General features: G+C 42.6%; 1 protein-coding gene across 5 annotated transcripts in view; it reads right to left on the bottom strand.

The window, feature by feature from the left end:
- The window catches only part of EML6 (EMAP like 6), a 278,507-nt gene that overhangs the window by 31,787 nt on the left and 219,810 nt on the right, over nucleotides 1-26,910 (bottom strand). For all 5 annotated transcript variants that reach the window (XM_034659141.1, XM_019792847.2, XM_034659142.1 and 2 more), the window contains 3 exons: nucleotides 26,033-26,209; nucleotides 18,809-19,010; nucleotides 18,569-18,695 (listed from right to left, as the gene is read on the bottom strand). In XM_034659141.1, coding sequence (XP_034515032.1) covers nucleotides 18,569-18,695; nucleotides 18,809-19,010; nucleotides 26,033-26,209 — 506 coding nt within the window. The remainder of the gene's footprint in view (nucleotides 1-18,568; nucleotides 18,696-18,808; nucleotides 19,011-26,032; nucleotides 26,210-26,910) is intronic.

Raw genomic sequence — 26,910 nt, 5'->3', positions numbered from 1 at the left:
GAGCTCCCCAGAGGTGGCCAGGGCCCGGTGATGTTTGCCCCTCTTTGTCTCCTCCCCAGGGTGCTGGTGGAACAGAGCACATGATGACCTGATATGCGCCGGAGGGGGCTCAGAGCCAAGGCTCTCAGGGAAGCATCTGAAATGACGGAAGCCGTGTGGAAGATCAGTTATACCCCCAGACGAGCACAACATGACAACCAACTGGGGAGTGAGGCTCAGAAAGCCGGTAAGAAACAAAGTTGTTGCAAACAGCTTCTATAAAGAGGGGTGTGGGTGTGGAGAAAATCAGCTACATTTAGCCAAGAAATGCAAGTTTGGAATTGTTTTCAGTGTTGTTAGTCAGACAATGTTCAAAGGGTCCTCAGAGGAAACAGATTTCTTCGGATTCCAAAATGTGCCATAAAATGATCCAAGAGTTTTCGAAATGTCCTGGGAAACCAAGCTACTTTCAATCCTTTTTGGTGGGAGCCCGCAGATGATCTGAGGATTTCAGCATTGTTCTCCAACGAGATCTGTCAGCCCATGGGTGGGCTTCACGTACTCCTGCTAAATTGTGTTTGCATCTGTGCATTTTTCTGGGGGAAATGAGGCATGTCTTTAGCAAATTTTCAAAGATGTATGTGATTCGAGAGAGAGAAAGAAAAAGAGAGATTAAGAACCGTCCCTCTCAGATAAATCCAGGTTGAGGAAAACGCTACAAAGCCATGGGAGATCTCCATTATCAAAACAAAAGGAGGTGTATTCTGCTGAATGTATTCTTATGTCTTCCAGAACCACCGGTAGAGCTGCTTAAGTAGTGAACTGGAGTGGAAGGGAGATAGTTAGGAGAATTATGGGATGCCCTGAGGGAAGCCTGCCAACTTCAAAATGCTTTGGACTGAAGCCTGTAACACAGCACCCTGCACCCCCCCCTTTTTTTTTAACAAAATGGGGATATAATCCCAGACTTGGCCATTTTAGGTGAATATCAATTTATTTGGATGAAAATTGAGGGCACAAAGAATAGAAAGTTGGGAACTATAAGTAACGTGGGCAGACTACTGAAAAGGCCACTCCAACAATCCAAGTGAAGGATGAGGAAGATCTTGACTACAGCAGTGGTTGTAGAGAAGGAAACAAGGGAATCTTTAAGGAAATACTAGCAAAGTAGACTTCAAGAACTTTGTAGTTGCTTAGTTCTAGGGGTTGAAGGAGGAAGAGCAATTCAAGTGGAATACTCAGTTTTCTGCCTGGGCACCTGGGCGGATGGTGGTACCAATGACTGAGACAGGAAGAGAAGAGTCATGACAAAAGATGATGAGCTCCCTTGTGGCATGTTAACCTCTGGATGTCTGTGGACTGGAAGCTCAACTGAGAGGTGGGAACTCAGAGAATCATCAGCTAATGGGTGGAATATATGAGATTATCAGGATTAGAGTTGGAAGCTTGAGGACCAACAGCATGTGACTGGCTAGAGGGGGGCAGACATGGGACACTGAGAAGAAATGATTGAAGAGGTAGGAGGAGGGCCAGGAAAGATGGTTTCTAAAAAGTAAATGAGAGAAGAATGGATATAACTTCATTATCCAATATGGCATCCAGTGACCACATGTGGCTCATCCAAATTAAGATGTGCTATAACTGTAAAATAAACACCAGATTCTGAAGACCTAGTAAAAATAATTTTTAAAAAAGAAGATAAAATGACTCATTAATAATTTTCACAATGATTACATGTGGGAATAATATTTTTAATATATTGGGTTAAATAAAATATATTATTAAAATTAATTTCACCATCTCTTTTAACTTTTTAAATGTGATTACTTGAAAAATCACCTCTGTGGCACAATGCTACTCTAGAAGAAACACATTTATCCTTTTAATAAGACAAAGAGGATTTGGGAAACTGAAAGTCACCATGTCAGCAGAATGACAGGGACAGAAGACTGACTGATGGGTTGGACTAGAGAGTGAAGGAGAGATTTGGTAAAGCCTGGATGAGAAGAGGGAAGGGGAAGGAAGGGAAGGGCGGGAATACGTGTTTAAGTGTATAAGATCACTCAGAAGATTTACTTATTTCCTGAACCGAGTTTGGTGGGGATGGGAAAGACTAGAATGCATTTCTTGGCTGAGGACACGGATCTAGTTTGGGGGGAGTGGCATAAGAGATACAGGAGAGAAAGGCAATGATCAGGGAGCAAGGACGGCTGGGAGGCTGAGGTCCAAGCACCAGCTGCGGGACCAGCCTCAAATAGGAGGAGAGAGGAGGGACTTCATTCCTCTGAGAAGGAAGGAGGTGAATGGTTTACATGGGGTAAAGGATGGGAAGCAAAACAGATAAAGAAGTGCCAAGATGGAGTTCATGCCCAATAGCTTCTGTTTTCTCCATGAAGTGGGGTAGAAAAACCAAGTACCAAGATTGGAGGGTATAGAGTTTGGGCAGGAGGATGAGGAAGAATTGTCTTTGACTGTGGAGTGGCTGGCAGAGGGAGCCAACCAAAGACAAGAATGAACATGAAGGATCAGTGCAGAGGGCCTCAGTATCCCTGGCAACACAGACTCTGGTGAGGGCAGTCTGCACTCATGCGATTTTCTAGTCAGAAGAACAGAGGTATGTGTGTAGGGCAAATACAGGGGTGAAGAGCCAAGGAGACTGGAAAAGTGGCATTCAGGCAGACAAAACAATGAGGCCAGGAGGAGCTGATGAATCTAGAAAAATGGAGGTATCAAGACATCTAGAATGCTTTAATGAGGATTAAGATCAGGATTACTGGGAATGAGAAATCTAAAGGAGAGAAGTTTAAGAAGTTTAAGACTGATGCAGAAGGGAGTTACTGGTGATGATATAACCCATGGCTGGCAGGAGCCGTGGTCAGTCAGTTGGTCAGTAGTAGAACTCCTCAGAGACAGGAAGTTGATAGCTGAGAAGGACAGAAAGGGGGAACGGATGGCAGAGCATGACGGGAACTTCAAAGGAGCGGGCTGGTTAAAGAGCGAGCCAATATGCTTTACAAACACCTACAAAACACTCGGATCCTCCACACCTTACAGCCAGGGATGCTGTTTCAAGGGGCAGGAATCATGCACCCCAACAACTGCTTCTGCAAACACCTCCCCCGTTACCACATCACAACCACACAACAGGAGAAAAAGGGAGGGTAGCGACCCTGGTAGCGCCCATTCCCTCCAAGTGGAGATCTGAGAGATGTTCGGGGACTTGACAGGAACAACTGCACCCAGCCCTGCCACTGTCCTGTGAGAGACGCTCCCTCTCATCAGAAAATTGCTCACCCATGTGTGATGCGTTCTTCAGCAACGTGAGCCAGCGGGTTTGAGCCAACTGATTAACTCTAAGAGTATGATTCCCTGGGTGTATTATTCTTTCAAAAAAAAAAAAATCACTCTACCTCTGCATTTTCAAGCCCTGGCACATTTTTTTTATGATAAAAAAAAAGTGAACAAACTATGCTCTGAAGAATGGCAGGTTTAATTCCTAAAATTATCAGGTATAGAGAAGTCATTATTTTGCTTCAAACAATACATAAAATCAAAAGAACTGAATAGGGAAATCATTTATGAAGGTAACATTAAATTCCCTTTAAAAACCCCAACTATTCAGCTTTCAGCAGAGTTATAGAGGCAAACAATAGGCGTTTGAAATGGTTAATTTCAGCTTTTTGGGAGTTAAATGGATACCATCACATCCTCCCACCTTGTTAAAGAACAGGAAACTCGCTACCTTCTACCTACTCAGAGCAGCCAGGAGTACAGAACTAAGGGGTGGAATAAACAACTCACCTAGAGAGAAATGCTCTGGAAGCACAGGGACACACCCTTCCCTGTTTGCCCCGCACACATGCAATTGCTGCCCCCGAGTACAGTTTGAGCCTGGCTTACATGCAAAAGACAGGCGATGGTGGGTCTCCTAAGAACAAACTCTTAGACTCTTTGAGGTCAATCCATCATCACAAATGGGATGGAAACGGAGAATTTATCAGAGCTTCCCACTTATCGGACCAAGCGTCAAGATAGGATGTAGCGGGTTTGACAGATCTCCAAGTGGTAACCTTGAGGGTGAATTCAGAAGCACCTGTTAGCAAGACCGTCAGTTCTTAGCAGCTCTTACAACCCGAGCTCACAAAGCAGCTACTGATCAATGGTGACAAAGCGCCTCTGTGAGGCCAGGGGAGCGAGGAAAGGGGAAGTGCCAGGCTGCTTATTCGTGTGTTTCCCCACGGAGAGGAGCACTGTCCTGATTCGCCAAGCTCATCGTGCCTCAGGCAAACTTGAAATGGGCAGTGACTGATTAAATACAGCATTAAAAAACAAAAACATAAGAACTAGGATGATTGGTAGGGGAAGAAAGGAATAAAGAAAGGGGAGGTAATCAGAAGGGGCAATGAAGCACGAGAGACTATGGACTATGAGAAACAAACTGAGGGCTTCAGAGAGGAGGGGGGTGGGGGAATGGGATAGACCGGTGATGGGTAGTAAGGAGGGCACGTATTGCATGGTGCACTGGGTGTTATATGCAACTAATGAATCATTGAACTTTACATCGGAAACCGGGGATGTACTGTATGGTGACTAACATAATATAATGAAACAACATTAAAAAAAAAAACTGGAAGCAGGTTTCTCTCCCTAAACATAGCAGAAAAGGTTAGAAGAAAAATTGGGGATTACCTAGAGATGGTGGTTTCTTTCAATTCAGGGAAATCTAGCTAACCTTTGCAACAGCTTTACACTTCACCACTTGTGAGTATGTCCTTGTTTCACTGTAAATCCGCTGACAAAGAAGCTTTTTATGTAACATAGGTGTGATGGCTACAATAACACACACTTGTCTTTTCCATTCTTTTTGCCTTGGGTTATTTAAATAGATTTAAACCAAACAGATATTTGATTCCTAACAGACAGACGGTATGAAGGTAAAATCATTTAACGAAGAGATCATCCCATACCAGATTCCACATGGGTCACGCCATGCCCCACGAAGATGAGACCACCCATGGAGGCTAACAAAATGAAGGTAAATGTGGTCGCTGACCAAGAAGGGATTTGTGGACCATTCTGAGGACAGATGGATATATTTAAATATTAAGAGAAGCAGACTAAGTAAATTCATCCATTCATCTACTCATTCGACAAATATTTGTTTACCCTGTCCTATGAGCCCAGTACCGTGTTAGGCACACGGGGGAACCAGGACAGCACAGTGCTGACCCTTGAGGCACTAAGAGACTCACAGACAAAGCTGACAATCCAGTGGAACTTTAAGTGTCTTGAAATACCATGGACCAATATATTCAGGATCCAAGGATTAAAGGTGGCTATTAATTTAGGGCTGCAAGAAAAACAAAATTCCTTTACTGTTTCTTTATAAACCCACGGTATATAGTTCTCTTTATAGAATTTTCTTTTTGCTTAAGTTCATAAATCTGTATAAACCGATTCAGAAGGGATATGATAAAGTAGGAGAAGATCAATTTTAAGGCCTTCCCCATTCATCAGTGAGCACAACTTAGGAAAAGGTTTGCAAAACCCTAGTGCTAGAGTGCAATCTTGAGGTCATTTGGTGCTGGGACCCAACCGTTCAGAGATGAGGAAACCAACATTTATAAAAGGCTCAGAATCTGCTTCTAATTGTGGATTGGTAAAAGCTTCTTGGTTTCCCAAGGAACATATGGCATAGATTGATGGTTAAAAATGTACCAGAGGGACTAAAATATTAATGTAGGAGTATTCACAGATTCCTTCTTTATAATCCCCTGCTAAGAATAATCCTGGCAATGCCACCCCAGCATCTCCTCATCCTGGGGACCTGAGATGGATGGAGAGTGACATAATTTCGCACACCATGGAGGACAGGAAGAGGGATTCCACTCAGGACAAATACCCCCCCCTTATGCATATTTGGGGGTGCCCAAACTGCCCTCTTCACAGTGGAACACTACTGAGATGGAAGGAGAGGACTGCCCTTCAGGATCCTGATTTACCTGTAGGTCCACAAGCGGGGATTTACAGAGAGATACTGAGATGGTGACAGCTAGGGTCGGTCAAACGTGGGTGAGTAGTGAAGGGGGCCACTGGTGCCCGGGACAAGTCCCTATGTATGGGGACTCCTGGAGGCACCATTCATCCATTCACCTGGAAGGCAGCTCACAGCACATATGAATGAGCAGGAGAGGTGCCTGGTCCCCTGGATCATCCATGTCACACACTCCTCACCAGAAAAAGGGGATAGTTAGTCTCAATGCCACAGAGACCAGGGGTAAGGGCTGTTGTCTGTAATTGCCTAAAGGCAGAAGCCAGGGGAAAACTGACCTGAGAGCTGGAAAAATGGCCAGGGGTGCCAAATTCTTAGAGGAAGAAATTTCCAAACTGGATTATGGATATAAAGACAAGATGCCACCAAGATCTCAGACTTTGATATCTAGCCTGTGGATATCAGTGACTAGAAATGAACCTAAACCTTGTTAAATTGTTAAGGACTTTATTCCCTCAACAATCATTTACTGAGTGCTGGCACTGTTATCACATTTGGAGAAGGGGCACTGTATCAGAAATTTTGCTTTCACAGAGTTGACATCCTAGCTGAGGGAGAGGGGCTTTATGAGAATCCCCAAATCTGGCCAACAACAAAGGCCTCTTAAGGCCTCCAACAACAGGAGTGGGATAACAGAACAAAGCCCCAAAAGGTCATCCTCCACGAAGCCAGTCTCAGACTTGGCAAAAAAGAGTAAGGACAAACAAAGAAGAACTTGGCAAGCACAACAGGTAGAGCAGAAGGATGACCAAGGACCCTATCCCTCTGTGGTGGAGATAACCTCACACAACCTGAAACCAGGGCATGCTGAGACTAGATTCTGGTCAAGCCCAAGGCAGTTTCCCTAATCTCATGTAAACATGTTGCAGTGTGTGAGAATTGTTTTAGAGTGGTTATACCTCCTGAGCTTACAGGCACGTAGTCAGACTATCCTAAACACTTGGGTATGTGTTTGGGGAGGAGACAGAACATTAAAAGGTATAAAATAAAACCTCAGGAGAACAGTAAGGGGAGCCTCTTCTATTTGGAAAAAGTTCTCATTAGTATGGCTGGCTGTTTCATTGGGGTACTCTGGGGACGTGCAAAGCCTTAACACTGGCTAAGGAAATGCTGTTGTTTCTGCCTTATGTAACCATGCCTATAGCTTTCCAACACTCCAAAATTAAAGAAACTTTACATCTCTAACTTTTGTATTGTCATCCTTCCATCACCAACATCACTGTCCTATCATGATGACCAAGCAGATTGCTGCCACAGTGGGATTAATGCCAAGGACCCCGACAGGCCCCTGCCAGAATGCAGCCAGCCACTTTCCAGATAAACACTGGACATCTATTGAGGTTTTAAGATGTAAAAGAAAGCCCCAAGGGAGCTGAGTGTTGCTTTGACTTTCACTGAGTCAACTCTTTTTGTAAAAGTTAAGAGACTCCAGAATCAAAAAACGAGGGGAATTTCAAGATGCCAAAGGTTTTAAATGTTGGAGGTAATGGTAATAAAACAACTGATAAAACTGTCAATAACTAACCTTTGCTATAAAAAATGGCCAAAAATGAGGAATGATTTCAAATTAAAAATTTTAACTGTGATGATTTCTACTTTAAAATATGTGAATTATCCCAACTAAGAAGAGCCCAAGATGAAGTACCTTTACTAGTGAAATTTACCAAACATTTGAGGAAGAATTAACACCAATTCTTCTCCAACTCTTCCAAAAAAAAAAAAAAAATCAAAAAGGAGGGAGCACTCCCAAACTCATTTTACAAGGCTAATATTATCCTGATACCAAACCAGAAAAGGACACTACTAGAAAATAACAGGCCAATATCCCTAATGAATATAGATGCCAAAATTATCAATGAAATACCAGCAAACTTTATTTAGCAGCACACTGAAAAGATCACGCATCATAATCAAGTGGGATTTATTCTCGGGATGTGGTGATGGTTCAAAACATGCAGACTGTCAAAGTGATACACCACAGAATTAAAGAAAAGAAACATATCATCTCAATAGATGCAGAAAAATAATTTGATAAAAGTCGACATCCAATCATGAGAAAAACTCTTAACAAATTAGGCATGGAAGGAACATATTTAACATGATAAAGGTCATATAAAACAAGCTCACAGCTAACATCATGCTCAGTGGTGAAAAGTTGAAAGCTTTTCCTCTGAGATCAGGAATAAGACAAAAGTGACAATTCTCACTACTATTCAATATAGTACTGAAAGTCCTAGTGAGAATCAAGCAAGAAAAAGAAATAAGAGGTATCAGAATTGGAAAGGAAGAAGTATAACTGTTTCTATTTGCAGATGACATTTTATATAGAGAAAATTCTAAAGACTCCATCTCAAAACTATTAGAGCTAACCAATGAATTTAGTAAAGTTGCAGGATACAAAATTAACATACGAAAAGTCAGTAGTATTTCTATATGTTAACAACAGATTTTCTGAAAAAGATGTAAAGAAATTGATCCCATTTATAATAGCATCAAAAATAATAGAGTACTTGGGAATTATTTTAACTAAAGAGGTGAAAATCTCTATGCTGGAAACGTAAGATCTTGATGAAAGAAACTGAAGAAGATAGAAAGAAATGGGAAGGTATCCCATGTTCATGGACTGGAAGAATAAATATTGTTAAAATGTCAATACTACCAAAATCCATCTATAGATTTCAATGCAATCCCTATTTAAGATCCCAATGGCATTTTTTTACAGAAGTAGGAAAAAACACTCCTACAATTTGTATGGAACCACAAAAGACCCCTAATAGCTAAAGAAATCTTGAGAAAGAAGAACAAATCAGGAGGTACCACACTCTTGACTTCAAGCTATACTATAAAGCTACAGTTATTAAACAATATGGTACTGGCATAAAAACAAATAGACCAATGGAACAGAACCAAGAGCCCAGAAATAAACCCAAGTGTACATGGCCAATCTAATATCTGACAAAGGAGCCAAGAATACTCAATGGGGAAAAGACAGTCTCTTCAATAAATGGTTCTGGGCTCATTGGATATACACATGCAGAAGAAAGAAACTGTACCCACATCTGATTCCACTCTCAAAAATTAACTCAATGGATTAAAGACTTAAAAGTAAGACATGAAACCTGGAAACTCCTAGAAGAAAACATAGCAACAAAGCTCCCTGACATGGGTCTTAGTGATGATTTTTTGGATATGACTCCTAAAGCACAAGCCACAAATGGGACTACATCAAACTCAAAAGTCTCTACTCAGCAAAAGAAACCATCAAAAAAGTGAAAAGACAACCAATGGAATGGGAAAAATATTTGCAAACCATGTATCTATTAAGAGGTTAATATGTGTATGTATACACACACACACACACACACACACACACACACACCTCATGCAATCCAATATCAAAGGAAAAAAACAAAAACCTTAAAAAATGGGCTAAAGGCCTCAAGAGACATTTCTTCAAAAAAGATATAGGACAGGTCAATAGGTACAAGAAAAGATGCTGAACATCACTAGCATGAGGGAAATGCAAATTAAAACCACAATGAGATATCACCTCACACCTATTCGGCCATCATCGGAAGACAACATACATAGTGGATGTGGAGAAAGGGAATCTTTGTGCACTGTTGCTGGGAATGCAAACTGGTGCAGCCACTGTGGAAGACAGTATGGAGGTTCCTCAAACAATTAAAAATAGAGCTACCATATGATCCAGTAATCCCACATCTGGGAAATACAGCCAAAGGAAACAAAACCACTGACTTGAAAAGATATATGCACCCCAATGTGTGCAGCACCATTATGTACAATAGCCAAGACACAGAAAACACTTAAGTGTCCCTACAGGGATGAAAATCAAGAAGAAGTGGTATAATAAAAAGTAGAATATCAGCCATTAAAAACAGAGGAAATCTGGCCATTTGCCATATGCTGTCATTTATATATGGAATCTAAAACCACCAACCAAACTTGCAGAAAAAGAGACAAACTTATGGTTACCAGAGGCGGAGGGGCAGGGTGAGGGGAACGAGGAAAGTGGTAAAAGGTACAAATTTCCAGCTATAAGGTAAGGAAGAACTAGGGGTGTAATGTAGAGCATGAGGACGGTAAACACTGCTGTGTGGTATACAGGCAGAGAGCACATCTCCAGAGTCCTCCTCTCAAAGACAAAGTTTTTTTTTTCCTTCTTTCTTTTTTATTGTATGAGAGGATAGAGGCTAGATGAAGCTATTGCGGCGATATATTTCGCAATATACGTCAATCAAACCATCATGCCGTAGGCCTTAAATTTATACATTGATGTCAATTATTTCTCAATACTACTGGGAAAAAAACAGAAAAAAAACAAAAGAGATATCTTGACATTTACCTACTATTGGATGATAGGGAAATGAAAAAAATACATAGGGGTACTAAATAATTCCCGACAGCAGCTCAACCTCGTAACCCTTTATCATTTAGGACAAAAACACTAAAGATGATATTCAAATTTAAAAATGATTTTCTAATTATATTATGGACCCCTTCTCTGGAAAACAAATAGTATTTAATTAAGACGCAAGGCTTGCTTGGTACAAGTGTATAAAAAGCTGTGTTTCTTGAAACTTCTTCTTACGACATGATTAAGTACATGTTACAGAGCCAGGTCAGAGAGCAGAACATCTAGACTACATACATTGAATCAAGAGATGACTAGAACCACAAATGTCATCATTTCTACACTTCTCCATAATTCACAAGTAAACTACATTGCACTGGTGCTAAAGACAACACAATTATGTATGAAAAACGAACTCATCTACCTCAGACATTTTCCTAAAGGGAGAGATGACCCTCCCGGTCTGAGACAGGCAGAGAGGTGACAGCAAGCCCAGGGCCCGGCTGAGGAAGGGGAGACGGGCTTTAGCTCAGTGTCGGATTCTGACTGGTGGCCATCAGTTATGCAGCCTCTGAGGTGAGAAGGCAGGGGAAGGGTTGAACCTCTCCTTCTTCAAGTGAAAGGTGGAAAATATAATGTGATAAAGATAGAAACAGAAAGGGTCAATTCCCACATTCTTTTCTTCATCCCTGGACAGCCAGCCAAAACCTGCAGGCCTCAGTGCTTGTTAATAACGGACCTTGAACAAATACAGACTGCTGACTCAGGTGCCGTGAGAACGCAACCCCTGAGTTAACCTGTGTTCCCACTTAGAGGAACAGAAGTTACTGAATATGTATATGCCAATTTCCATAAAAATAACGCACTTGGTATTTATTTTGTATTTTTCATCACAGAGTTAAGGTTTTTGTCTGAGTGCACATTCCAACTAAATATATCAAATAAAAATCTCCATTATTCCTAGTCCCCAAGCAGATGGTTAGTCTAAGCAGTGAGGGGATGAGGAGATGGAGACAAGTGTGTCAAACAGGAGACATTTCAAAATCAACTATGACCCACGGCCCAACCATGTGAAACTTGGAAGACCAATGGCTGGTCAGCGCATCTGCGTCTTATTAACAGACCACATGCCACATTTGGAGATATTACAGATCCTATCTGTAAATTATAAAAAAGATGTCTTTGTGATCTACCTGTGTCACAATCATGCACTTAACTTACCTCATAATCTAAAATTGGGATTGCACAGTAATTTAATCCATACAAAAAACTGGGTATTGGCACTAGACATTTGTACAGCTCTAAGTTTCAATTTGTTCTTTTCCTTAATGTGAAAATAAAAAACCTCTGGAGATGGGCCAAAGATGTTCATGTTATTTTTAAAGATATGTGAGAATATAAAAATGTAATGTGAATATAAAGTATCAATTTTAAAAAGTGACCATTCTCAGTGTACTACTGTTTTCTAGAAGTTAATTCTTCCGACACCCCTAGACAGGGGTTTAAAACTATGGCTCATCAAAACGGATCCATTTAAAATTGGGTGGAGCTTTAAACGTCTCTAATAATTCTTGATACTGATTTGGTTACATTTACTGGTATCTTTAAATAACTGTATATATTCAAAGGCTTTTATAAATGATAGGAAATTATTGTTCAACATTAAAATGGCCATTATTCTGTGATAATAATATCAGTTTCAATTAGAAAAAAAAAAATGAGAGGCGTGAGCAGGATATTTTCCGTCCCTCCATGTCTACTCTTCACCCTTTCTCTCCTGTTCTGAGCCCTCCATAGCTGGCCTTTGACAGCTACAGCAACAGGCACTTGTGCCCTTCAACTTCTGACTGGCTTCAGCTTGAAAGGGGCATCAGTGGAAGATGAGAGGGTCAGAGGAGAATGCAACTGGGGAGTCTATTCCCCGGAGAGCTCCGTGCTGGGACTCAGGTCCGTGATCTTTAACCTTCTCCCTCAGGTCTCAGCTTTTGTAAGGCAGTCTGCTTCAACAGCTAATGCTCCCCACATCTGACAACAACTTCTCCCCACCAACCTTCGGACCCAAGGGTGGTGGAGGGGCTCCCCCATCCCTGTTGTTTCCCTTAATCCTGCCCACACCTTTGTGACTAGTCCTTTCATTAAACTCTCCCCAAATTACTTCTTTTCAGAGTGCTCTTGCTTTCCTGCTGGTGCCAAAACTGACAGAGAGCTTAGGTCACACCTGAAAGACTTAGGTTATATCTCTCACGGTGCACTAATTCTAAGAAATTCTATCTAAGATAATAGGTGCCCTATATTTTTACATTCTTTGAAGCCAACTTCAGAGAGCTAGAGCCAAGAATCAAAACCAGAAAAGGAAAAGAAAGTTTTCTCATCTTTTACAAGACACAATCCAAAATAATCTTTAGAAATACAATATATATATGTATTTGGTGCATTAAAGCATGACAAAGGTCATATTAAAACAAGGCAAAAAAGAGTTAAATTTAAAATATCAGTATACCTCATGATCTTAAAAAAGGTTGCTTTTCAAAATTCTTTTCTATTTTAGGTCTACAACAATTTAAGCCACCTCCAGTAGTTATGGGGAACGAATGTGCACTCACAGAAACCAGATTCCATGCTGGGACAGGAAAACCAATGATGAGTGTGTGACCGACCTCTTGTCAAAAAACAATTTCAGAAGTACACGATGGTATTGTGAAAAAGTCACATATACCAACCCAAAGAAAGGTCTGCTAAAGACTACGCAGTGACAATTTAAACATTAAACAATGACAGTAACACCATCAGAATCGGCTGCACCTAAAAAGGTTATACTATTACCTCAAGAGACAAATAAGAACTATGCTTTTAAAAAGTAATATATACCAACAGTAACCAATTAACCAGTGTTCAGTTTGTCATCAAAAAATGAGGACAGAATGAAAAATGATTTAATTGATTTTTCAAAAGAAAACAGTAACTTGTTTCACTGATATGACCGACTTTGAGGATCCAAGTAGTTACCAGTCCGAAAGGTTAACAGTCCTTTTCCTGTTAGGTTGATACTATGGAATGCCAACTCTTGGGCCAGAGGGTAAAGGATAAAAATGGAATTAGATGGACCTAAAGCTTGGGCCTTCTGGGAGATGTCTCTTAAAGTTGGCCTTTCCTCCCTGTCTTACTGCGTGAGCTGGTCATGGCCATCTGGGGAGAGGCCAAGCACAGAGCCAGAGTTTCTGGAAGAGTCCGGGAGGAGTTCAGGGTGGGATTTGGGGGTGGGGGGGATTCAGTTCTCCTATGGGAATGACATAGGAGGTTCTGGTGCCTGGGAGAATCCTTACCCCACAGGGGCAATGCTTACGTTCCAGCAGGAATTTGAAACACTAGGGGAAGCTGGTTCTCTTAGAAGACAGTGTGTCACCTTCTACTGTGTGTTTTCACTTGGTGTGTGTACCTTTTGTCATAACAAACACAACCTTCACACCCTCTGACTGTTGACTTCTTCCAACATTTGTACTACTATTGAGTTGTGCAAAACATGCACATGGCGAGGGCAGGAGTCCGGGACTGTCCCAGCCAGCAGAGGATGATACAGACATGGGCCAGAGACCACTACATATTGTGTCTCGCTCTCTCCTTCCATGTGGCATATTAAAAAACAATCCTCATTCTGTCCTCTCTTCACCGCTATTTGGCGTGTTATGGTGGTCAACATTAGCACAGGACTATGAAGAGCTTTATTCGGACCTGGATGAGAAGACTTCATAGCTTCCTGAGATCCTGGACGTGCGGCTGGACACAGTGAGTGATTGAAACTCTTTGGGGAGGCGCTGCGTTTTCAATCATTTATGTGGGATAGTTTAAATTGGGGTGTTTTAAGAGTGTGTATATGACAAGAAAAAGGTGGAGGGCAGTAGACATGTCCTGTTTTGGGTTCATACAGAAATCCAATTTCGTTAACCACCTTGGACTTTTACTTCTGGTAGAGGTGATTACATTGCTAGTCTATGGGTGGCGTATGACTACTTACTTGAACAATAAAAGGCTCATATTTAACAGATCACCACTGACTGGTTCAAGGGTGGTCATGTGACCCACCAGAGCCAATCATAAAACATTTGCAAGACTTGTCCATCAGAGGCAGTTCTTTCCCGCTGGACTCTAAGGTCCAGGCACTGCAGTCACTTTGCTGCTTGAATTGCAAGAACCGAGAAAGCAGAACTGTGATATGGAGAGAGAACAGCAAGATTTGACACCTGAAGTCACTCGGTCCCTATGGATTTTCCAATGGGTCAGCCAATAGGTTCCTTTTACTCAGGCCACTGTGGGTTAGGTGACCTCCCAGAAACTGAAAGTCATACCTTATAAATTAGAAAATGACATATCAACTTGGTGTGACCTTGCTAAAGTGGTGAAAGAAACTTTTTAATTTTACAGGCAACTCTAGCAATCTGGTGCTGAGCAAATTTCAGGGATTTTGTCACCTGATGAGTTCAGGAGAACTGCTTTTACTGAAGTGAGAACACAGTATTTTGGTACTATCCCTTGTGCTGTGATGAAGGTAGGCGTTTTGTATCTTAAATTGCTCTGAATACTATGCTTCCCCCTCCTGTTTTGTCTTTTCTGAAAAAGAACTGACATTTAAAGTATTTATTAAGTAATAATTTTAAGTTTGCAGGTGGATGGAACAGCCATAATATTGAGAAAACATGGCAAAGTAGGAATGAGGCCAAAAGTGGAAAGTAAGGGGGTGTGTTGGGGTGGGGGTGGGAACCTGAGAAGCAGCAGGGGTTTGGAAAGGTTGCTTTAGACCAGAACTGGAGTGGGCAGACGATAAAGGAGAGCATTGCGGGGCAACCCTGAGTGTGCAGATGAGGTCTAAAAGCCTACGTTCCCCAAACTTTCCTGACTTCCTCAGCCACATGCCACACACGGCAGGTGAGCGGCAGGATTACCCAAGAGTTCACCAAAGGCTGGGTGCTGGCTAGACCAGTGTGGCTAGGTGAAAGGGGCAAGGCACCCCAGTGTGCTAGGGCAAAGTTGAAGTGGGGGACCAGGGTACTTGATAAATGCCTGTAAGGGATTACACATTTGGTAGGTATAACTCAGTATTCTTCTGAGAGCAATTAACAAATTTCTCTCCACTTTCCCACTTCTCATAAGATCGGAACTAAAGAGCCTGTGACTGCTGAAGAATCAGAACTCACGGAGTATTAGAAATTGTACAAAGAAGCACAATCCAAAGCCTTGCAGCTCTTTTAAAATCAAATAATTGAGTCTAATTAGAACCCATCTAGGACTATCTGAAATGTGAGGAATTAGAAATGCAGTTGCTTAAAAACTGGTGTGTAACGTGCAGCTGTCTGCAAGGCACTGTTTTCAATATGATGGATCCCGTGCTCATCTCACGGCTCTAAAGTGGAAAAGGATTTAAACCGGAAGTAGAATTTCCTGAAACACTGGTAAAAGGCAAAACAAGTCCTCGCACTGAGTGCTTGCTCAGAGCTCCCGCCTCTTGTCATTCTCAGGTGTTTGTCTCCCATTAGTCTTACTGGGGCATGTCTTGGCCCAGGTGTTTGGAAAAGGCACCCAGGTATCTGCAGGTATGTATGGGAGGGAGCAACAAAGGGCAGGTCAAGAAGAGCCTCTGTCTCTCCAATCAGGAGGACCTGAAGGAGTCAAACGGGAGAGTGTCAGGGCTGACAGTCCTAAATATTGGCAGGGAGAAGCTGGGTGTTGCCTGACCCAAAACTCTTCTCATCCGAGGTCCCCAGCATTTCTGTCTCTACCTCTCCCTCTTCTGCTTGGGATGCTGGAGTCCACAGGGCCCGTTTCTTATCCCAGGTGAGGACTCCGGTGAGGTATTTGCCTAGCTTATTGTCAAGAGTCTTCTCCACCCCACTTTCCCTCTCTCATCCTGTTTTATCACAAAGTCTCTGAACGCCCTGCCTTGCCTGGCACCCCCTTCTCTCTTCCACAGTTCAGACGCTGTCTACCATCCTATCTCTGAGGTTCACATTCCCCTAACATTACTGAGGAGGACTGGTGGAGACTGCGTGTTTTTGGTTCTGATTAGGATTTGCCCCCATGGACGCAGTTGATTCAGACACCATTTGCTGCTCCTTCCCCGCTCACCCCTTCCTGCTGTGGTCGAGCTTTGCTCCCAGCATGCCTTGAAGCTGGCATCCTGCTCTCTGGTTACAGCCCACTCTGGGAACTGAAGTTGTCAAGGCTTTTAAGTTACCAAGGTTGTTGCTCTGTGTAAAAAAGGCTTGATCATTCCTCCAAACCCTATATTTATCTCAAAAATGTTTTGTTCACTGCATGTTTTCTTCACTATACCCTGGGTGTGAATTATTTTAAAATGCCAACAGAGTCCTGAATTGCCTACCCCTAAATCTCTTAATACTATGCAGCATTTTTTTTCTTTTGTATATATTTAAAAAAAGTCAATCCTGTGGCTGCTAACGTACTTATGACAAGTTCCCAAACTGATGTGGTGAGGTAGCTTCTGAATTCTGGACTTTTTAAGATTGAAAATTCTTAAAAGTCCTCTGTACCCTCACCCCTCACACATTTTCCTTCATTGAACAGGGATGAATATTTTTACAGGCCTACCCAAAGAGACATCATGACAAGGGGAAGTTCAGATGAGCCTCAGTTTAGGTTAGAAATCAACTGCAGTGTTTGGAATTGGGAATCTGCTTAGATTTCTAAATCTTGGTGGCCGGCCCAAGTCTCAGCATGACAAAGCACTGGGCCGTAGACATCAGCCAGAAACAACCTTGGAATAATAGCCAAGTCAACTCATTTCATAATGTTATGTGACATTGGAAAGGTTGGGTAATTTTTCTCCCAAAAGAATGTTTAATTTAGGCCAAATGTTGGTAAGGGTGGATTATTCAAGGGCGAGGCTTATTAGGGCAGTTATGTGCATATGGTTCTTTCTTTTCTTTATTCTTAGAAGTAGGCCTTTAAAAATTATTTTCTCTTTGTGGCCTCTAGAAAAACCATGTTGCAAGTAAGCTAAACTATAATTTATAGACTACTGCAGAAAAATCTCTACAACTTTTTAATCAAAAGAGAACTCTGAATCTTCAGAGTGACATCTGACAAAGATGCCAAAGGTGAATTAGGGATTTTTGCAGCAGATTCCATCTGTTTGCAATCGTACCCCCACTGTTTATCAAGCTTATTTTAGCATCTAGCAATGAACTGAAGCAGGAGGGGGAAATATTTCTCTATATTTACATTCCCACCTAATTTAAAGAAGTGATAGATCAAATTTTTTAAATTATTATTAGGCAGAAAGCCATACTGAATGCAAAAAAAAACAATCTGAATCTCATTAATTATAGTGGGACCAGGGTACCTGTGAACACTGAACCCATGTCAATATGAAGAACCCACAGAGAATTCTTAAAATGTTTTTGTGATCCATGAAATTCTCTTCAGATGTTAGAGTTTTTAGTGAGTATTTAGCCTTCCTAGTATAGATATGGTAATTAAGAAATTGTAGTAACTGTGAGTTTTTTTTCTTAAAAATGTCTATTTGGCTATATCCCTTATCAATACTTACAAAATCACATCAAAAAGGCCCAAAATAACGTCTGAAACTCTCTTTCTATATAAAGATCCTGAGGCGGAAAACAAAAAAAAGGTTAGGTCTGGACTCACCAAACCCACCTGAACAATCTCGGGCAGGTGCAGACACAATGAGAGAAGGTACGCCAAGTGAGACCGTGTAATGCACAGACTCTGGTCAGAACAGAAGATTATTTTTCATGACCCACAAATATTCCTTCAGGACCTTAGAAGCCCTCCCACCCTCCTACCCCTCCAATCAGCATGTCTCCTGTTAGCCGTCACATTCCCAACAGCGTGTGGCAATCCTGACATCCTTTCTGGGCAAGGGAAAGCCCGGTTCAACCAGATCTCACGTCTATTCAAGTCATAGTCCACAGCCAACTTGTGCAAAGTGTAACACACCCCTTTGCCACATATCAAGGGCCATGGGCAATTTCCCCCAGTTTAAGTCTGTATGCTGGTTAAGACTCTGTGCATATACACAAAAGACTAGCTTAAGTAGCAACTCTGAGGGCAAAGAAAATGAACTCTTGTTGAAATCAGTTTCTTGTCATCAGATGTAACAAATGCAAACAAACCTGGCGACACCATACCTTTCTTCCACCGAAACTTCCTTCAGCTGCTGGTGTGGTTTGGTGCCTTCCATCTCCCTGATGCTCACAGCATAGATCTTGGTGGTGTAATCAATGGCCTTCTCTCTAGCAACGTCACTGTCATAGCCTCAAACGACGGAGAGAAACGGGCGTGGAGTTGGTTGGCAGTGGGAAGGGGGGATGGTGGGGGGGATGTGTGGGAAGGGGCAGCCGGCTCGTGGCAGGTTGGGGCTCGCTCACCTCCGTCCTCCTCCGCATCCGTGTCCGACTCCTCGCTGTCCACCAGTTTGCTCTCTTGGGTCCCCACGAATTCCCTGGTCCAGATCATCAAGGCGGTGTCGGCACCACCAACCGTGAGCAGCACAGAGTCGTTGTGCAGCCACCGCACGTTGGTGACGTGCGCACTGTGCCCCACGTACTTCTTGAATCTTGCATGCTGACCCTGAAAAGCCAGAAACCGTGAGTACCCCATCCCGAGTCTCAATACTCCCACCTCCACACTATTTCATCCGTGTTCTTTTCCAGAGTGACTTCCAGTGGATGCAAATTAAGCAGTCGATCTAAGAAGCAAATTCCCTCCGTTTCTTTAGAGTGTAAACTCCATGAGGGCAGGAACTCGGTCTGTTTTTTTTCCTAAAACATTACCTGGCTCATCGTGGGTCCTCAGTATGTAGTTTGTGAGAGAAGGAACGAAACGTGAGACTACAGAACCTACTTCTGGGAGCCTAATGAGGTGTAAAAAGCTTACATGTCTCTCTCAAATATCAAATGTACATTCTCCACGGGTCTCTCGTGTAAACTCCTGATGGTAAGTCTGGCTGACATTTGAGATCAGAAGTGTCTTCCCAGTCAACCCCCAGAGTGGCTTCTGTACCACAGCCCAGGCTAGGACAGAAGGACAAGGGACTGCTTATAATCCTGGGGCCTAAAGTAGGATTTAAAACGAACACAGCAGTTTCTGCCACGGATACCGGAAATAATTTTCACTGGAAACACTCAAATAATTGGTTTTAAAACAAAGTAAGCTCTTTTTCAACAACCATAACCAAAGAAAAGAGCCCAATTTATGAGTGATTACGAAAGCTCTTCCGAGCTGCACACCCAGGCCGCACAGCACTCATCCCAGGTAGGGAAGGAGGAAGCTGGACTATGAGGCGGCCACTCACACTGCGCAGCCCCGACCAAGCGGTGGAAGCCAAAGCTGTCACCAGAAACCAGCTTCCATTTCTGGCTCAGGAGCCACAGCCCGGCAAAAACAGCTTGAGCGAGAGCCATTTAAAGAGGGAGAGTTTTTCCGTCCTCTCAGCAACAACCAGAGAATTACCTTCACCAACATGGGAAGCCGCACGCTCTGAGGTTGTGAGAGGGCCATCGGTGTCCCCGATGGAAACTGGACTCAATAACCGAAGAGGCTTCCAGAAGGTTTTGGACTGGCATGCTAGGGAACCCGAAACCAGCACAGACACATGGCAGGAGACAGGTGCAGCTGAGTGCGTGACTCTGAAACACTCTGCGTCAAGATCTCTCTGTATCTGGCGGACCCCTGCCCCAGAGTGGAGGGCAAACGCCCACTCCTCAAGAGAGCGCCGACCGTAAAAGACGAGCGAAGCAGCCAGGCAGGCCATATTTCCAGGAAGCCTTCCAGAGCTACTAGTTTGCTAGAAAATAGGCAGAGCAAAATGAGGATTTCCAAGGGAAACCACTCTTCACATAGATCTATGCGAGATCACGGGAGCAAGGAGGACGGGCACAGTGGCTGCAGCCGCGTGCCCTGCTGGTCTTCCAGCTGGAAGCAGGAACCTCCCACTGGATCTACTACAAATGCAAGCTTATTTCTGCAGGTGGACAAAGAAAAAGGGCCAGAGGTACGCTGCTCCATACCCCTGCTTATATCACGGGACCTAGGGTTTCCAGACAGGATGAAAGAAGAAATCTAAAAAGAAAGCTTCAGGAGAAGAAATGTTCTAAGGTGATCATAATCAGGTTGCAGAGCGAAAGAAAGTGACAGAGGAGAAAGAGGAAAGAGTTTTGAGCCACTGAAGTGATTTAACAAAGCTGAGATTCTTGCAGCAGCGGGGGATTCAAGATTCTCAGAACACAAAACATGATCCCTGCTCCATGGAACAATAAAGAGAATTCACAGTTACTAGATGTTTCTGGGAAACTAGCTGCTCCCGCAGGAGGAAGAGGCCAGCAGGGATGTTTGGTGGCTCCCTTAGGGCCTATGGAAGGAGCCTCCTGAAGAGCTGACATAGCCGGTCCGACAAGCTGTACTTCTGGGTCATCGTGTCAAACCACGCGTCTGTGTGTCCCTCGTCGGGACTCACTACCTCAACTTTCCTCTTCCACTGCGTCATGAAAGAACAGAGAATCGGGAATATGTCTCCACAGGGCTGGGTGTTAACTGCTGTCTGGTGAGAAATTCCTGAGAGTTGGATGAAAGCGATGCACCCTCTCCCCAGATTCACATTTCACACAGAGTTTCTCTGCCTGTAACATGCAATGGACAAGGTTCCTCTCAGAAGAAACATTCTCTAGAGCCTTTGATTTTCTGAGAAGGAGACTTGAGAACTTAAGGTGGGTTTTAGAAATACAAATGACATGGTGTATTTTAACCTTGCTGGTGTAGTGGGAGGGCGCAGCTTGCAAAGGAAATGAAGGCTATGGGAACAACTGGCCAGCTATATAGATAGTGTCCAAGGAGAGAGCCGGGTTTTCTGATACATGATTTAAGGTACTAGAAAAATGGGTGGACTCTGGGAAAGGAGAGTCTATTCCATGGAGGCTGGAAATAATGTGATTACTGGGGGACTAATATCTCATCAAGAAGATTTTAAACTGTAAAACTGAATATAAATATAATATATAAATATATAAAATATAAAGATTTTAAACTGTAAAACTGAATATATAAGGGCACGTGTTAGTCATTGAAAGAAAACTGCCTGGAAGAGAGGCCATATTCTCCTAGGAAAGGAGAACAAGAAAAAGGGCCAAGAAGAAGACATGACATTAGAGTCTAACAATTGGAACTTGAATTTTGGGCAAAGAGATCGCTATGTGGTGATGAGAACTCGTAAGGATCATTAAGACCCCATGACAGAGAAATCACTGCTAGAATACTGCAGTGGGATGTGTCTTACATGACAGGGCTGTCCTACAAGATACCACATGCGGGGAGGGGGGCTTAAACAACAGAAATTCATCTCTCAGTTCTGGGAAGAGGCTGGAAAGCTTAAGATCAAGGTGTCAGCTGATTTGGTTCCTGGTGAGAGCTCCCTTCCTAGCTTAGACACACTATCTATGAGCACACAGAAAGAGTGCTTACGGCCTTTCCTCAGTGTGTATGCATGGAGAGAGAGCGTGAGCTCTTTGGTGTCTCTTCTTACAAGAACACCAATCGTCTTGGATCAGAACCCCAGCCTTATGCCCTTATTTAATCTTAATTATTTCTGCAAATGCCCTCTCTCTATATATACAGTTACATTGGATGGAAGGACTCCAACATATCAATTTTGGTGCGGAAGCAACCATTCAGTCCCTAACAGATGGAGAACTTTGTCCAACAGACTCGGAGCCCTGAAGGAGTGTAACTATACAGCTGGAAATATTCATCAGCTTGGGTCCACATATTTAGAAGTGAAAGTGTGCCAGAAAAACCAGATTAAGGAAAAGAAGAGGAATAGAAGTGATACTCTCAAAGTAGCTTACAATGACCAGGGGTTTTCAAATGCTTTTAAATTATGAAACTATTTCTTCAATCAGATCTTACATAGTGGAGCTTAATAAAAAGATAAACAATCCAACTTAAAACAGTGGATAAAAGATTTGTACAAACACATCACAAATGATCGATAAGGAAACAAAGAAGTGTTTAGCACCATTAGTCACCAGGGAAACATAAACTACAAGCACAATGAGATCACATTACCTGTTCCCTGGACAGCTAAATTTTACGAGTTGGACAACACTGAATGTTGGCAACTGGACTTTCTTACCTTCTCGACGAGAATGTAAAATGGTACAACCACTTTGGAAAAAGGTCTGGCAGTTTCTTAAAAAGTTAAACATGCACTTGCCCCATGACCCAGAAATTCCACTCCTATATATTTACATAAGAGGGAGAAAACATGTCCACAAAAATTCGTTAAAAAAAATGTTGACGGCAGCTTTAAACACTGGAAAAGCATGTGCCCGTTGACAGCCGTGTGGATAAACAGACTGTTCTATCCATACAATGGAATTCCACTCAGCTGTAAGAAGGAACAGACTACTGTTACGCCGAATAGCAAGGAGGAATCTCAGAAACATTATCTGAGTGAAAGAAGCCAGACGCAAAACAGTACCTACTTGATCATTCCATTTATATGAAGTTCTGGAACAGGTAAAACTTAACTATGGTGGAAAACAATGGAATAGTCTTTTTGTGTGAGAATAGAGGTGGGGGGGTGGAGACTGACCCAGAAGTTAGCATGAGGAAACTTCCCGGGGTGATGATAGTGATCTATATCTTGATGGGTGTTTGGATCATGTAGGCATATGTCTTGGTCAACATTCATCAAAAGGAACCTTAAGGGGCGCCTGGGTGGCTCAGGCGATTAAGTGTCTGCCTTTGGCTCAGGTCACGATCCCAGGCTCCTGGGATCCCCGCGTCAGGCTTCCTGCTCGGCGGGAGCCTGCTTCTCCCTCTGTCCCTCCCCTCCCAACACCTGCTTGTGCTCTCTCTCTCAAATAAATAAATAAAATCCTTCAAAAAAAAAAAAAAGGAACCTTAAAAAATTTGTGTATTTCAACTATATATAAATTTTACTTAAAAAACATCATAAGCAAATATTAAACAATAGGTAATGATATGCATGTTGAAACATTTGGGGTAAGTATCCTGATATCTACAACTTACTTTGAATTATATGTAGAATCTAGGCAGTGGAGTTCTAGGAGTTCACTGTATCATTCTTTTGCCTTATCTATATGCTTGAACATTTTCATAACAGAATGTTGCAAGCAATCTTACACAGAAACTCAACGTATAAAATACAAAACACAGAGTGACTCTGGTGAAAGCAAGAGTGGAGCCCCCAAGCCCTTTCAGTTGACCCCTACCTTGTTGCTTGGAGTTGTCCTTGAGGAACCTCTTTGGAACCCTGGGAATTGGAGGAACACAGCTTGAAATTCCTGCTATAGGCAGCCCATGTGGGCAGGCTGGGGATGTGGATGATGAATTCCCAGGACCAACAACAAACCGAGCTCAGGAGCACGAGGCGGTGGGTGGTACCGTAGGGACTGCAGCTTTCTAAACATCTGCCACAACCTGTCCGCTAAAATCGGGGTGTCACTAACTTTTTGACTTGTCCTGTGGGCAAACTCATTTCAAAAAAATGTAGAAGTAGGACGGAAAAGTGCTAGAGAGAACTGAACTCTGATCAAATAGGAAGGGGGTTGCTGGTAAGTGGTGGTGAAGTGATGAATCATTGGGGGAAGGCTACCAGGTAGCTTTGGAATTTGGGGTGGACGATGAAGGGAACACAAGACATACATGAGAACTGTATCCTAGAAAAAACTACAGAAATAATAATCTGACAGGATGTTACCAAATGAAGACTCAAAGAGGAAAGCATCTAACGAAACCCGTGTTGCTGCCAAGGAAACTGGTGTGTTCAGGGCTAAGTGTACACATGACGGAGGGGCAGATGACTGAGGACGAACACAAAAGTCTTGCACGGGCAACTTTTATATACTTTCAGAAATGCTAAAGTCAAAACCCAAGACGAGGGAAAAGGAATTTGAAGATCTATTTAGGGCTAGAAAAAAAAAAACAGACAAAAGTTAGGAACACTTCTTAGATCAGATGATTTAATAGCAACAGTAAACAGATTTACTTATCTCCTCTATAAAGAGAATGCTCTTCACACCAGAAAGGGCAAAACAGAGCCTGGTGCCTGAATACAGGTCCTTCCAATATGACCATGGAAGTCAGGTCAGTAACAGCTGGGGAGTTTAGAAACCAGGACAGGTGGCTTCAAACATAAAAAGGTTCCTGTATTCAAAAGGGAAAACATGTAGACTCTGGCAAATATTGATTCATGAGTTGATGCAATCCCTGGAAAATTCTAAGGTGAATTATTACACAAAAGGTCAATAAGCACTTGGAAAAGGAAGGAATGATCACTAGGCAGTGACAGGAGTTCACTGTGAACTGCATACCTTTTACTGATAGGTTTATTAGAAGGAGAGATGAAGGATACCAGAGACACAGTCCATGTGGCTTTTAGCAAGATATTTTCCAAGTCATTAATGATGTGTCATTGGCCTAGAGGTGGAAACGTGAGCTCGGTGATAGCACAGTCGAGTAAATGTAAACGTCTGTTACTGACTGAAGAACTTGAACCCAATGTGTACACTGATAAACAGAATATCAAATGGTGCTGCTTGGTTGTTCTAGTCTGTCTTTTTTTTTTTTTTTCCTCCCCATGATTTTAAACTTCCACTTGTGAAATGAGAAAATAACGTGATGCCAGAAAGGAAAGTAAGTATTTTGAAAAGGCATTTAAAAGACGTTGACAGGTTAGAACAACGACGTGTAGTAAGAAAAACCTCATTGGGTACAAATATAAAGCTCTATACTCAAATTTTAGAAAATCAGTGTGTACATACAAGATGAGGGATAACCTAAACATTTTTTTTGGAATGAAATCTATGATTCAGTTGCATAGCATGGCAGCCCACAGAGTCGGTACCCTCTTAGTTTGATTTAATCCAAATACAAAATCAGAAGAAGATGGTAAGAGTCCCACTGAGCCTGAGCTGGTCAACATCTGAAGCGGTGAATTCCATTTCAGATGAAACAGTCTGGAATGGAATTGATAACATGGAGTATGCTCAGAGGCAGGGGCAGCTGGAAACCATGTCCTGGGGAAATGGCTGAAGAACCAGACACATTTAGGCTGGAGAAAATGAGATTTCAGGGAGTCAAATACTATCTTCCTCCACACAAAGGCTGTTAGAAGACTGCAGTTATTTGGTCGTGGTTCAGAAGGCAGAACTTTGGCTTAAGAGAAGAAATTTCAGCTCTGTGTAAAGCAGAATTTTTGACAATTGTACTATTTAATAACGAATTGGGCTGCTTTGTGAGGTAGTGAATCGCCCCTCTCTGAAAGTATGCTAGTACATGTTGCAAAGGCACTGGGCCAGATGCTGTAAAGAAATTCCTCCTTTGCCGTTGGTGAGATGTTGGATTTAATGGCCATGGAAGGCCTTTCGAGGAGGAATTCGATACCACAAGAATTGGACTTCTGTACTAAACAAGTCATGCGGTGTTTCAATAGCACACATAACAAGAGGGCCGCCGATGACATCACTGACTGTGTATCCCTTCAATATTTAAAAACCCACTTAGATATAACACATAGATTTTAGGTTATTAATGAGACCAAGCAAGTATATAGAATAAACATGCAGTATTACCTTGACGGGATAGGAGAAAAGCTTAACAAAGCCAAAATCATCTCCAGTGGCTAGGAGGGAACAGTCTTTGGTAAGACTGGCTGCATTGACATCGGTGACGTCACTATGCGCAGGCCAGATGCCCTCGCAGGTGGGCCCCAGGACACACGTCCATGTGTCCCACTCTATCTTCTCAATCTTAAAAAGAAGGAAATAAAATTAATATATTTCTGCACAACCTAGAGATCTTTTTTAATTGGAGCACAGTTGGCCTGCAACCTTACATTAGTTTCTAGCATACAGCGCGGGGATTGTGGACAAGTCTATGCGTCCATTAAGCTCTGCTCAGCGCGAGCATAGCTCCCATCTGTCACCATCCAACTCTGTCACAATACCACCGACTACATTCCTTATGCCATATGATCTGCTTTTCTTTTAAAAGGAAACGGTATGAAGCGGAATCATTCTGACGACTTTGCCAACATCAGGCATTTGTGTTGTGATCTCAGGTGCAGAAGTTCTAAGCTGCATTTTTGAGCGGGATCTGCATTATCTTAATAAACACTACAGTCAGATAGCCATATATTTTTCTATGGATAAAAATAGACATTTAGGAATTGTGGAATCCTGACAGTAAGAAAGTTTTTTTAGTTCTTCCCCAGGTATTTACCATCGTTGAAGCCATAATCTGGGTCAGGGTTTCTCAGTGTCAGCACCATTAACATATTACGCTGGATGATTCTCTGTTGTCAGGGACTGTCCTGTGCATAGCAGTGTTTTAGCGGCATCCCTGTCCTCTACCCACTGGATGTCAGTAGTCCCTCTCCCTAAGTTGTCCCCAGACATTGGCGAATGTCCCTGGGGGAGGGGGCAAAATTGCTCCCAAGTGAGAGCCGCTG

This window comes from Ailuropoda melanoleuca, chromosome 4 (assembly GCF_002007445.2).
Source record: "Ailuropoda melanoleuca isolate Jingjing chromosome 4, ASM200744v2, whole genome shotgun sequence".
NCBI lineage: Eukaryota > Metazoa > Chordata > Mammalia > Carnivora > Ursidae > Ailuropoda > Ailuropoda melanoleuca.
Note: the sequence above shows the minus strand (reverse complement) of the source record. Positions and strands in the feature narration are given on the sequence as shown.